The sequence below is a fragment of the Kogia breviceps genome, chromosome 1 (genome assembly GCF_026419965.1).
Source record: "Kogia breviceps isolate mKogBre1 chromosome 1, mKogBre1 haplotype 1, whole genome shotgun sequence".
NCBI classification, from domain to species: Eukaryota; Metazoa; Chordata; class Mammalia; order Artiodactyla; family Physeteridae; genus Kogia; species Kogia breviceps.
Window position 1 is genome coordinate 149,284,445 of NC_081310.1, and position 12,251 is coordinate 149,296,695.

The 12,251-nt window shown below is 37.7% G+C and overlaps 1 protein-coding gene across 3 annotated transcripts in view; it reads right to left on the minus strand.

Moving 5' to 3' along the window:
* The window catches only part of PATJ (PATJ crumbs cell polarity complex component), a 353,889-nt gene that overhangs the window by 143,284 nt on the left and 198,354 nt on the right, over positions 1–12,251 (minus strand). For all 3 annotated transcript variants that reach the window (XM_067006873.1, XM_067006872.1, XM_059083193.2), the window contains exon 28: positions 5,189–5,385. In XM_067006873.1, the coding sequence (XP_066862974.1) occupies positions 5,189–5,385 (197 nt within the window). The remainder of the gene's footprint in view (positions 1–5,188; positions 5,386–12,251) is intronic.

The following is a 12,251-nucleotide window of genomic DNA, read 5'->3' on the forward strand; positions in this document are numbered from 1 at the left end:
CATCTAAGTCTTCCAAATATAATTCACTGGCAACAAGCAGAGAGTGAAGGCTCAACCTTTGGGACTGGGGTGGTGGTAGGGACCCTCAGACAGGAGTTTTGTCATAAAGCAGCTACACCTATCTGGGTCAGTCATTTAACTTTTGTGGTTTCAGTCTTTTCCTCTTATAAAATAAGTATTACTAGACAAAAAGATCTGAGTTTACCTGTAGTTCTAGGTCTTTATCCCTGGCAAATATGGGAAGTATTCATACTTTTTATTTTTAATGGTTCTTAAACCTATTATACACACACAAAAATAACAAGATTTAATTTAGACTATGTTGCAGGTAAATGTTATAAAGGGAATGAACTTCCTCCTCTGTCTTGAAGGGTATGGGAGCCAGACATGCTAGCCCCATCCACTGTGCACTTCTTGTGCCACCACACTGTTCCTTCTGGCTGCTTCTGTTACCTGACAAGTCATGCCAATTCCCCACAGGGCACGATCAGCTCTCTATCCCCACACTTTCACTGTAGGGGACATTATAAATAAATCCTATATTCACATGAAAGCACCATGCCCAGGCCTGTGTATTTTCTGGGACTAATTGCTGAGGGAAAGCCAATAATCTACCGAAAGTCTCATTCCAGTCTACGTGGTAATTATATGCTAATGCCTTTTGAAATTAATTCAGAACCCCTACACCAGCATCACAGTAAAGGGGAAAGAAGCTGAGATTTAATCACATTGTCTTCTGGGAGCTCAATGTAAGATTTCTTTTATACATGAGCCATAAATCGACAGAACTCGCGGACTGTTCTAGCACTGTAATGATGCAGTCCCACGGCAACAAAACTGCTGGCAGGTGTCATGCCAAAAATCAGTCACGGATGGGGCTCGAGTAGAGATGCAGAGTTTCTCACTTCAGAGAAGCTACAGTGTATGTTTGACCATTCTCGTTTCTACTTCCTATAAATTAGCCTCATCTGAGGGTCTGAAAGAAGTCAGATCAACTATAAATAAAAGAAGCTGTGAGCAAAGTAATAACATAACAATAAAAACAAAGCAATTACGAGAAACAATATGAGCAAATGGTGGAGTTGGAAGAATAATGAACAGATGGATAACTTTACCTCATTTGACAAAAATAAATGGAGTGTGAATGGGTAAGCAAATACAAAAGGTTTGCTCTAGCCCAGAAATCTAGTAAGCATAGTCTAAAACCCCATTGTAAATGCCTCCTTTGTGATGCAGTGTCCTTCTGCAATCTAATACACTGCTTATCCAAAGAACAGCTAATGTAACACTGCTTCCAGCTTTCCTGGTACTCATCGTTAAATCAATGTCTTATTCTCAGTTCAAAAGCACACTGGATTTGATATTATGCTTTATATAAATTCTCCACATAGCATAGGGAAATGATTGGAATTTTTTCTCAGCCCTAAAAAGAAACCAGGAAAATATTTCCCACATGAGTTTTTCCCCTGTCATCCCTGACCTAGAGCCAGAAGCATATGAGAAGATGACTTATAACTGCATAAGAATTCAGTATGTGCATTGTTCTACTCTCTCAGCTTTTCAAGATGCTGCATGGAGCTATTGAAGAAAAAGAAGGTGGTTTCCCTCTGGAACATACTTTCAGAGACAAGTGTATTAATATAAACAAGCTAAAAGGAACCGAAATACACAAATCCACATGAAAATATTATTTTACAAATATTATCAGCTGAAATGCATTATGGTATTACCAGGTGCCAGATACTGGGGCAAAACTTGACATATCTTTTCTCATTAATTCTCATAACACCCTGAGGTTGAGGCTATACATCACTAGACTGTAAGCTCTATGAGAACAGGACCATGGATTTTGTTCACCAATGAAAAATTGCACTGTGTTCACATACTTCCTCCTACACAACAGATGCACAGTAAAGTTCTTGCTGAATAAATGAAAAATTTCCATCTGATAAAGGAGGCAACTGAGGGTTAGAGAAGATAACTAACTAGCCAAAGTTCTGTGATGCTAGAATCTGTGTTCCAACATATTTTATTTTATTTTATTTTATTTAAATAAGAGACTCAGTGGAGAGTGGTGATTAACTTATTACCACATTTAATCTTCTTGTTCTTTTCATCTCTGAACGAAGATAAAGTTACTGAATAGCAACAAAAGACCAAATCCAGAAAGTCAAAGCAAGGAATAGGAGGGGCCTGATATAGCAAGATGTTAATATTCTTTTTCAGTCAGGAGAGCTCTTCTAGCCTCTAGCCTAGAAAACAAATACCTAAAGTTTCTGTCTTTAAGGAAGGAAATGTGATCTAATTAACAGTCAACCATGTGCCATGTACTTTAAGCCCCTTCTGAAATGCAACTAATAACTGAAAGAACTGGGATAAGATAAAGTAGGTCTTCCTAGTCCAGTGCTCACTGCCCTGCAGAGTGTGGACTTTTCTGTATGGCCTGTAAAACACTCTCAGTGCAGCCACAGCTCATCTGTTAACCTCTATCTAATAAAATGTCAGACAGAGAAATAGAATACCAGTTCTCCTGTTGGTCTGGATCACATCGGCCATTCCATCTTGAGTCTTAATAACGCAGAGAGAATAGAACTAGAGTCTTTATGTTCCAAAGTATAGCTTTTGGAACATTTCCATGTACCACATGAGACAGGAAATATGTGTTTACGTACATATAATACAACAGAATGATTTAATATACATGATTTCCTAAAGCCTGGGGCATCATAAATCAGGATTCTCATGGATCTAAACAGATTGAGTCTGGCTGAAGCACCATGGGGAACGTGGTATACTTCAGTGGCTAGAGCGTGGTTCTTGGAGCCTGGCAAGCCTGGGTTCTTAGTAATTTATTTCTGTAAGTTACTTATGCAGTTTTCTTATCCACAAAATGGGGATAACAACAGTACATACCATATAGGGCTCTTAAGAATACTGAATACAAATGTGCGAGCACATAGGTAAAATGCTAGGAATAACTCAGTAAATTAGCTTTTACTTTCATCTTATTACCACCACTATCACTTCAGTTTCGTTTATGAAGAAATCTCTAAACATAAGCCAAAGGAAATGAACGTGAAGCAATGAATTATATTGGTTAATACATACTGTCACCTTTGATTTTTATTTACATAATGATTATGCTAATCAGTGCTACTACCCGATGTGGGTCCCTTTCATGATGCTATATTACAAAAGAACAAGCAAAGAAAAGTAATTCCAGAAGAGACTTCTTTGTGAAAACAGGTTTTAGATGGAGAGAAACTACTGGGGCTTAGAAGACAGAGGGCGATACTAGTGTCCTCAGAGTTGTGTCTGATCAGCTTTAGCTGTAGATATTATTAGGCAAGTCACACTGTGGATGACTATGAATTCTATTCTGAGTCTGAAGAGGAAACTGTAAAATGAAAAATTAGTAAAGGCCTCATTTTAAGTAAGCAGTCTGACACTCGGTACCTCCTGTGATTCAGCTCCCCCAGATGTCCAAGTGTTGGAGCATTTTATCCAAGAGGCCTTAGAGCACACTGGTTAACAAAGAGCTAAGAAGTCAAACTGCCAGATATTGAATCCCAACACCTCATTTACTTTGTGACTTCAGCAGTAAAGCTATGTCTGGTACCAAGTACATATTGCTCTTGTTACGATTGTTGTTATAATTTTTTTTTCAGTTTTGTTAAGCGACAATCTTTTTATGTCTCTTTTCTTCCTTGAGAGTGTGAGCTATTTGAATGAAGGGACTGGATGTATTCATCCCTTTTTTTGTGTCCAGTCCTAAGAGACACTCAAAAAACTGTTAGCTGAATGAGGAACAGGCAAACAAATATCAAACTAAGATAAATTCAGAGCAGAAACCCTGACTTTAAGCTTAGAAAATGAGGATAGGGCTTCCCTGGTGGCGCAGTGGTTGAGAGTCCACCTGCCGATGCAGGGGACACGGGTTCGTGCCCTGGTCCGGGAAGATCCTACATGCCGCGGAGCAGCTAGGCCCGTGAGCCATGGCCGCTGAGCCTGTGTGTCCGGAGCCTGTGCTCCACAATGGGAGAGGCCACAACGGTGAGAGGCCCGCGTACCACAAAAAGAAAATGAGGATAACCTTTTCAGACTATTGTAGCAGAGGATCAGTCATCTTCTGAGCTTCTCTTGTCTTTCTCCTATTCCTAAATAAGAAACCTTATTCCTATACCTGTGGCCTTAACCACATCACCAACTTCACAGATATTAACCAATCCTTGACAACCAGTTCATAAAGTTTGTCATACTTACGGTTAATTCAGAAACTGAAGAGGATTTTGATAAACACTAATAACATTAGATTAACACACAAATTAGTTTTGAACCTTTTGGAATTTATATTTAAAAACAAGCCGTATTCTTTTTTTTTTTTTTTTTTTGTGGTACGCGACCCTCTCACTGTTGTGGCCTCTCCCATTGCGGAGCGCAGGCTCCGGACGCGCAGGCTCAGCGGCCATGGCTCACGGGCCCAGCCGCTCCGCGGCATGTGGGATCTTCCCGGACCGGGGCACGAACCCGTGTCCCCTGCATCAGCAGGTGGATTCTCAACCACTGCGCCACCAGGGAAGCCCAAGCCGTATTCTTTTAATGTGTCTCCATGAGATTTTACTTAAGGACCCCAAAATTATTTTGTGAGATTAGTTTTTTTGTTTTTGTTTGTTTTGGTTTTGTTTTGGTCATGCCACACAGCATGCAGTTCCCCGACCAGGGATCGAACCCGTGCTCCCTGCAGTGGAAGCATGAAGTCTTAACCACTGGACCGCCAGGGAAGTCCCTGTGAGATTAGTTTTTACTCAAGCAGCAAACAGCAACTGTAAGCAACAATATGATTTTTGTTCTCACTTGGGAAAATGATAATAAAGAGTTGATGAAAATGTAATTTATAACATTCTTCCCCTTCACTTCATTTTCCTATACAATATCCTCTATACCCCTTCATCTCACCAGAAAAGAAATTCAGGATATACGCCCCTAGATGGATGGATATATTAGATAGAAAGTATATGTGTATGTGTGTATATATATATATATAGATAGATATAGATATAGATATAGATATAGATATAGATGGATTTTGCCCTTATGTGATCATTATAATAAAGTAACTGTGCAGATTTTATTAAAAGAGTCAAATGAGCCTAGTAGGGGAAAAAAAAAAAGCATATATTCCCCTCACCTCCAACAGTTCATCTCCAATACGCATTCTCCCATCTGTGGCAGCGGGTCCTTCGGGGTTAATTCCCACCACAAATATGCTCATGCGTGATCTGTCTTTGTTACCAGCAAGGCTGAGTCCAAGTCCATTCTTATCCTTTTCAAGTTCAATAATGTGCAATTCTCCAGGCAGGTCTGCATATCTTTGCCTGATTTTTTCTATTAAAAAAAAAAAAGGTTAAAAAAATTTAAATAGAGCACTTAAATCTATATTAGCAAGATACTGGCATTTCCCCATCTTTGATGATGCCTCTACAATGAATTGACCCTTCTTGAGAGCGAAGTTCTTGAGGTCACTCATAGCCTTATATGTAGGTTACAGTTAAAAATTACTTCATCTCCATCTAACAAGGTTGGCTCACCCATAAAACCTTCCCTGATTGTTCAGGTTCACACTGGCCTAGACTTTCTACATATTATTTTCTTAGCTAAGAGAGTCAACACAATGTGGTGGAAACCCTGGCCTCCCTGCACTACCCTGCCACCCCCCACCTTCCAAAAAAAGAAAAATGGAAACAAAGAATATATACTGATCACCAGCTGTGTTAACAAGCAAAGTGTTTGGTCTTGGAGATATCGTGCTGAACAAAACAGACATGGTTCTATTCTCATGGACTTGCAGCCCAGTAGGAAAGAAAATCAACAATTAATTCTAAATAATTATATTTCTTTAAAGTATACAAAGGGTACAAAACAATATTGGGTGTTATGTGAGTAAAAACAAGGGGAATTAAGGATGTTGATTTACTTGTCAGATCTGAATTCAATACACAAATCTACCACTTACTTAATGTCCAATAATTAATACATTATTTTACCTCTATGGAATTCCACTTTTTCCTCTTTAAAATGGGCATGATAATACCCACATCACGGAAGTTGGGAAAATTAAATAAAATACACGTTAAAGAACTTAACGGCTCATGACTTATAGGTATTTTATAATTCATTTACTTTATCTTCTGTCTCACCTTGCAATCTCCATTATGCTCTAAATTACCTATTTTAGGATTTGGCTGGTTATACTTCACTTGTGTCGATTCAACGAAACCACACTGGCAGGTCAGTGTTGGGAATGATACTGCTTTAGACATGCCTTGTACCCCACACAGCACCAGCTCAGGCCAGGTGTGATGCCAGGGCTCAGAGGCTTGCTGACTACTCCATCGTGTGATGTAATCATCTTAGCAGCTGAATAATAACCAAGCAGTAGCTTGTGACTATCCTGAAACTCTACGCTCTATAACACTTGACTTAAGTTCATTGTCCTTAGAGGGAACCTTCCAAGATGAAAACTTAACTCAAATAATTAGTGTTAAGGGGTAGGGGAAGGAAGACAGCCTAGTCCATTTCATCACTTTACCAGATATAACACTGCCTTATAAGAGTAGATAAATTTAAACCCATAAAAGCTATTTTATGCATAAATTTATATTGAAAGAATGATAAATGACTGCTTATTTTATTCATTTATTTTTTAATGATTGCTTATTTTATAAAGAGGTTAAATCTGCCTCTTTACAAGGATTTTGAAGAGAATCTTAAAGAACTTTCACTGATAATGCTTATTGTTAATAGTAAAGAACACATTTAGCAAAATACAATAAAACAAAGAACTTGCAATGTCATAAAACTGTCCTCTAATTAGAAATAAAATTATTCATATCAACACTGAAGTAAATAAACTCAAAGTATTTTTGCTGGTCAACTACCAAGAACAAGCCACTATGTGGGTACCTTAACAGAGCATACAAAACACATGGTACCCTCAAGATGCTTTTACAGCAAAATAGGGGAAGCAAACAAATACAACAAATATTAAACAACTACAGTTATGTAAATAGAAATTCCAACCAACAAGTGCGGGTCACTAAATAAATACTAAATGATTAGTGAATTAGGTCAGTGAATAAACATTAAATTAATTGCGCTAGCAATAATTGCTTTTAGAGTTCTAAGAATTGATATGGCTAGAAGAGATTTTATGGAAGAAGCAGAATTTGAGAATGTTTTTTTCTCTTATTTTTTAAATTAAAGTATAGTTGACCTACAATATTATATTAGTTTCAGGTGTACAACACAGCAATTCAACATTTATATACATTACAAATTGATCACCACAATAAGTCTGGTAACCACCTATCACCACACAAAGTTTTTACAATATTATTGACCATATTCCCTATGCTGTACCTTGCATCCCATGACTTATCTATAACTGGAATTTTGTACCTCTTAATCCCCTTCACCTATTTTGCCCAACCACCACCCACCTCTGGCGACCACCAGTTTATTCTCTGTATCCATGAGCCTGCTTCTGTTTTATTTAGTTTGTTCATTTGTTTTATTTTTTAGATTCCACATTTATAGGAAATCATACAGTATTTATCCTTCTCTATCTGACTTAGTGTAATACCTTCTAGGTCCACCTGTGTTGTCACAAATGGCAAGGTCTTCTTTTTTATGGCCGAGTAGTATTCCATTGTGTATATATATACCACATTTCTTTTACCCATTCATCTATGGATGGACACTTAGGTTGTTTGGCTATTGTAAATAATGCTTCTATGAACACTGGGGTGTGTATATCTTTTCGAGTTACTGTTTTCATTGTTTACATAAACAAGAAGGGTTTTGAATAAGGTACAGAGTTTGGTTATGTGAAGAAGAGTCCTGGTAGATGTAATGACAAGGGGAAAAGCATCTATGCAGGTGGGTGAGGAAGAGAACGTGAAAGCCCATCTGGCTTTGAATGAAAAATTGTTTGGGTTAGTGGGTGGGTGACAAGAAATAAGAGTACAAGGTTAAAAGATTAATTGCCAGTTTGTTTACAGAAATAATATTCCAGGGCTTCTCTGGTGGCGCAGTGGTTAAGAATCCGCCTGCCAATGCAGGGGACATGGGTTCGAGCCCTGGTCTGGGAAGATCCCACATGCCACGGAGCAACTAAGCCTGTGCGCCACAACTACTGAGACTGTGCTCTAGAGCCCGTGAGCCACAACTACTGAGCCTGTGTGCCACAGTTACTGAAGCCCACACGCCTAGAGCCCGTGCTCCACAACAAGAAAAGCCATGGCACTGAGAAGCCCGTGCAATGAATAGTAGCCTCCGCGCGCCGCAACTAGAGAAAGCCCGTGTGCAGCAACAAAGACCCAATGCAGCCAAAAATAAATAAATTAAATAAATAAATTTTTTTAAAAAAAGAAATAATATTCCAGTTTAGGGACTCTGCAGAGGTGCCTTGAGGTACTCTGGGGATGGGGCCTTGAGGGGACACTTGATTTAAGACCTGTTCTCCCAGATTCAACCAGAGCACTTATACTTTCACCTGTATTGTTTACAGGATTTATAGGGTAAGATGGTTAAGAAATGATACCACAGTTAAGGAAACAAATAAAACAAAATTTTAACACATCCTTCTCAGAAAATAATAAAGCAGAAAAAGATTTTTTAAAAAAAGAAACAGAAGACTAACAACACAATAAGCTCAAGGTATTATATGTAAGAGACTGTGACATCTGACAGACAGAAAATACACATTTTGGGGGAGGCACACACAGAACAATTACAGAAACAGACTATGTATTGGATCATAAAAGAAACCAATCAGTCTCAAAAAAATCAATATCATACGGGCTATGTCTTTGGACATAGTGCAATAAAACTATGAAAAACTATAATGACAAAAAATAACTTTAAAGCTCTCTTGTGTTTGACATAAATTAATAGTTAATAATAAACTAATGTTAGTATTAACATAAAGATATTTTCAAAATAGTGCTGAATGAAATGGGGAAATAACAGAATGGGGTCAACATCATTATGTAATAATATTTATGCGAATTAACATTCTGCACAAAAACCACAACACATATTTTGCAAGTGCATATACAAAAACACAAATATTTAACACATTAGAATGGTTAATTATAGTGGGTGTAAAGAGACAGGAATACAAGGGAGCAAAGAAAACCAAACAGAGACTCTCAGATGGCCAATGATGGTAACATGCTATGAAGGATTTTACATTTAGTGCAATCTTCTGCCCCTGGGGACTGAAAAAAAGAATGAGCTGAGAAAGGTTTTAGTGTTAAACTAATATAAAAAGACTTCCAGGTTCCAAAGTTTGTCTGACTTGTTCAACCTTCAGAGACAAAAAAATAATAACCTTCATGGCCATTAACTATACATTCAACTGCTTAGACATGTAAATGATTAATGACACGAGGGATCCTCCTTTGGTAAAATGTGGCTGTATCACAAATGATGAACAACTCAAATTGTGCTGCAAAAGGTGAATCTCTATCAATGCATTCTTGTGGCTGAACAGAAACAGCAAGGGCTAAAGGGTCAGAATTTGGTTCAAGTCCTAGCTGAGGCACTTAACATCACTGGTTCCTTGGACCAAATACTGAACCTCTACTAACTTATTTATAAAATAGGGTTGTTACCTTAAAATGGATGTTAGCTAAAAATCCCTAGGACATAGGGTCCAATGTTAGGGGAACAACACAACCATGATTTCATTTTCATCATTTAGTTATATTGAGGTTTTAAGTTAAAATTGGTGACAAACCTACTTTTTTCTTCTTTAACTTTGTCTATCTTGAGGAAAAGAAACTGAGACTTGTGAAAGGAAACAGTGATTCCCCATGATGGCATGAAGGAAGCAGGCACACAGTCCTCCAATGGGAATCAGGAGAGGAAGGGGCTCTAGCATCATTATTCCCCGGATTCTCTTCTTTGAGTTACTTATATTGAGGAGTCCCAAGGACAACTTCTTGAGGAGCAAAGGAACAACAGCACTGTTTCAAGTGACTGTCCCATGGTTCATAGGTCATTGAGGTGGCTTTAAAATTGTGTGCCAGCAAGTGTGGAATTAAAACCCTTTCCATGGTTTCAGTTTGGGAAGATGAAAAAGTTTTGGAGGTGGACGGTGGTCACAGTTGCACAACAATGTGAATGTACTTAATGCCACTGAACTGTACGCTTAAAAGTAGTTAAAATGGTGTATTTGTTACGTATATTTTATGACAATTATTTTTTTTAAAAAACCCTATCTATAGGCTTAAAAGACCCATCAAAAAATTGGTTCCCTTATCAACATTCCACCAAGGGACTAAGTTGTAGATTTGTTGTCCCCAATTTTTGAAACCTCCAGCCCTATTTTTCTGGCCAGTTGTTTTGTTATGACACTGGCATATTCCCATTTTTTCAATTAACAAATATTGATTGAATCCAAATTCATGTCAGGCTTGTGATGTGAAGGGCACACTACTGAATTTGTTTTCAAGGACCTTAAAATCTATCACTGAAGACAAGCATACATATCAATAATTCTAATTCAGAGAGAGAAAAACTATGAGAAAAATACCAGCAGCTGAAGTCACCCATCCATTTCACTGTGTCGTCAGGAAAACCAATTAATGTCTGCAAACTACACTGAATATCATAGATATTCTAGCCAACTTTCATTCTACTGGTCATATATAACTTCTACTGCATAATGCTCAAAACTCATTTTAGCTGACATTTCCAATAATCTTGCATCCAACTTCTTCCAGCTTTATTTACCTAAACAAGGGTTATTCAGCTTTCCTTGACTTTAAAAACTATCTTTTTTTTTTTTTTTTTTTTTTTTTTAATAAGAGAAGTGGGTAAGCTCAACAGAATAAAGCTCAGCAAGGAAGCAAATCCTAGAACAATTAAGAGCTGAGTATCCTTGAATAGTTATGAAGTTTCAGTAATAATTTATTGGGGACCTGCTAAGTTACAGAAACTGCACTAAAATCATCCAATAAATTTTCTCCATTTATGCTAAAAACCACCTTATCAGGTAGAAATTATCATCACTACATCTAGATGTGGGAAATAAGACTCTGACCTTGACAAAGGTCACCCAGCTAGAAACTGATATAATAAGGATGCAAACCCAGTTTTGTCTGTCTTCACAGTACTATCTGAAAGTATCTTTTTAGATTTCTGCTTTCTTTCTATTGCCCTATCCTATAATATAAACTCCACGAAGTTCCTTGTACATGTAGCACACTGCTGTCTTCTGCACTTAATAGTGCCTGACACATATTAGGTGGTTAATATATACAATATATGCCAGTTGGAAGCATAGACAGATGATTTCTAAGGACTTCTTCAATTGCTCTGCTTACATTTCTGCCAATACCCCAAACAATGCTACATAAAAGCCATCTGAAACCTAAAACCATTAGTCTAATGCAATTTGTTTCAAAGACAATACATTCTTTCAGTTAAAGGAAGTAGAAAAACGGTTTGTTTCTTCTTTGGATTTGTATTCAAAAGTAACAAAATCCATTAGGACTGTGTATACAATATCTTTTAAAAATCAACTCTATTAAACTGAAGAAACTTGAAAAGCAAAGAGATTGATACTTTATCTTTTCTTTCTCTCTCTCTCTCTCTCTCTTTTTTTTTTTTGGTGCATCATGAAACAGGAAGAGCAGTAAGACAATAAAAATGCCAGATGCCACATATATACAATGGAATAATAGCCATAACAAGAAATGAAATTGAGTTATTTGCAGTGAGGTGGATGGACCGAGAGTCTGTCATACAGAGTGAAGTAAGTCAAAAAGAGAAAAACAAATACCATATGCTAACACATATATGGAATCTAAAAAAAAAAAAATGGTTCTGAAGAACCTAGGGGCAGGACAGGAATAAAGACGCAGACGTAGAGAATGGACTTGAGGACACGGAGAGGGGGAAGTGTAAACCGGGATGAAGTGAGAGTGGCACTGACATATATACACTACCAAATGTAAAACAGACAGCTAGTGGGAGGCAGCCGCATAGCACAGGGAGATCAGCTCGGTGCTTTGTGACCACCTAGAGGGGTGGGATAGGGAGGGAAGGAGGGAGGGAGACACAAGAGGGAGAGGATATGGGGATATATGTATACGTATAGCTGATTCACTTTGTTATACAGCAGAAACTAACACAGCATTGTAAAGCAATTATATCCCAATAAAGATGTTAAAAAATAATAA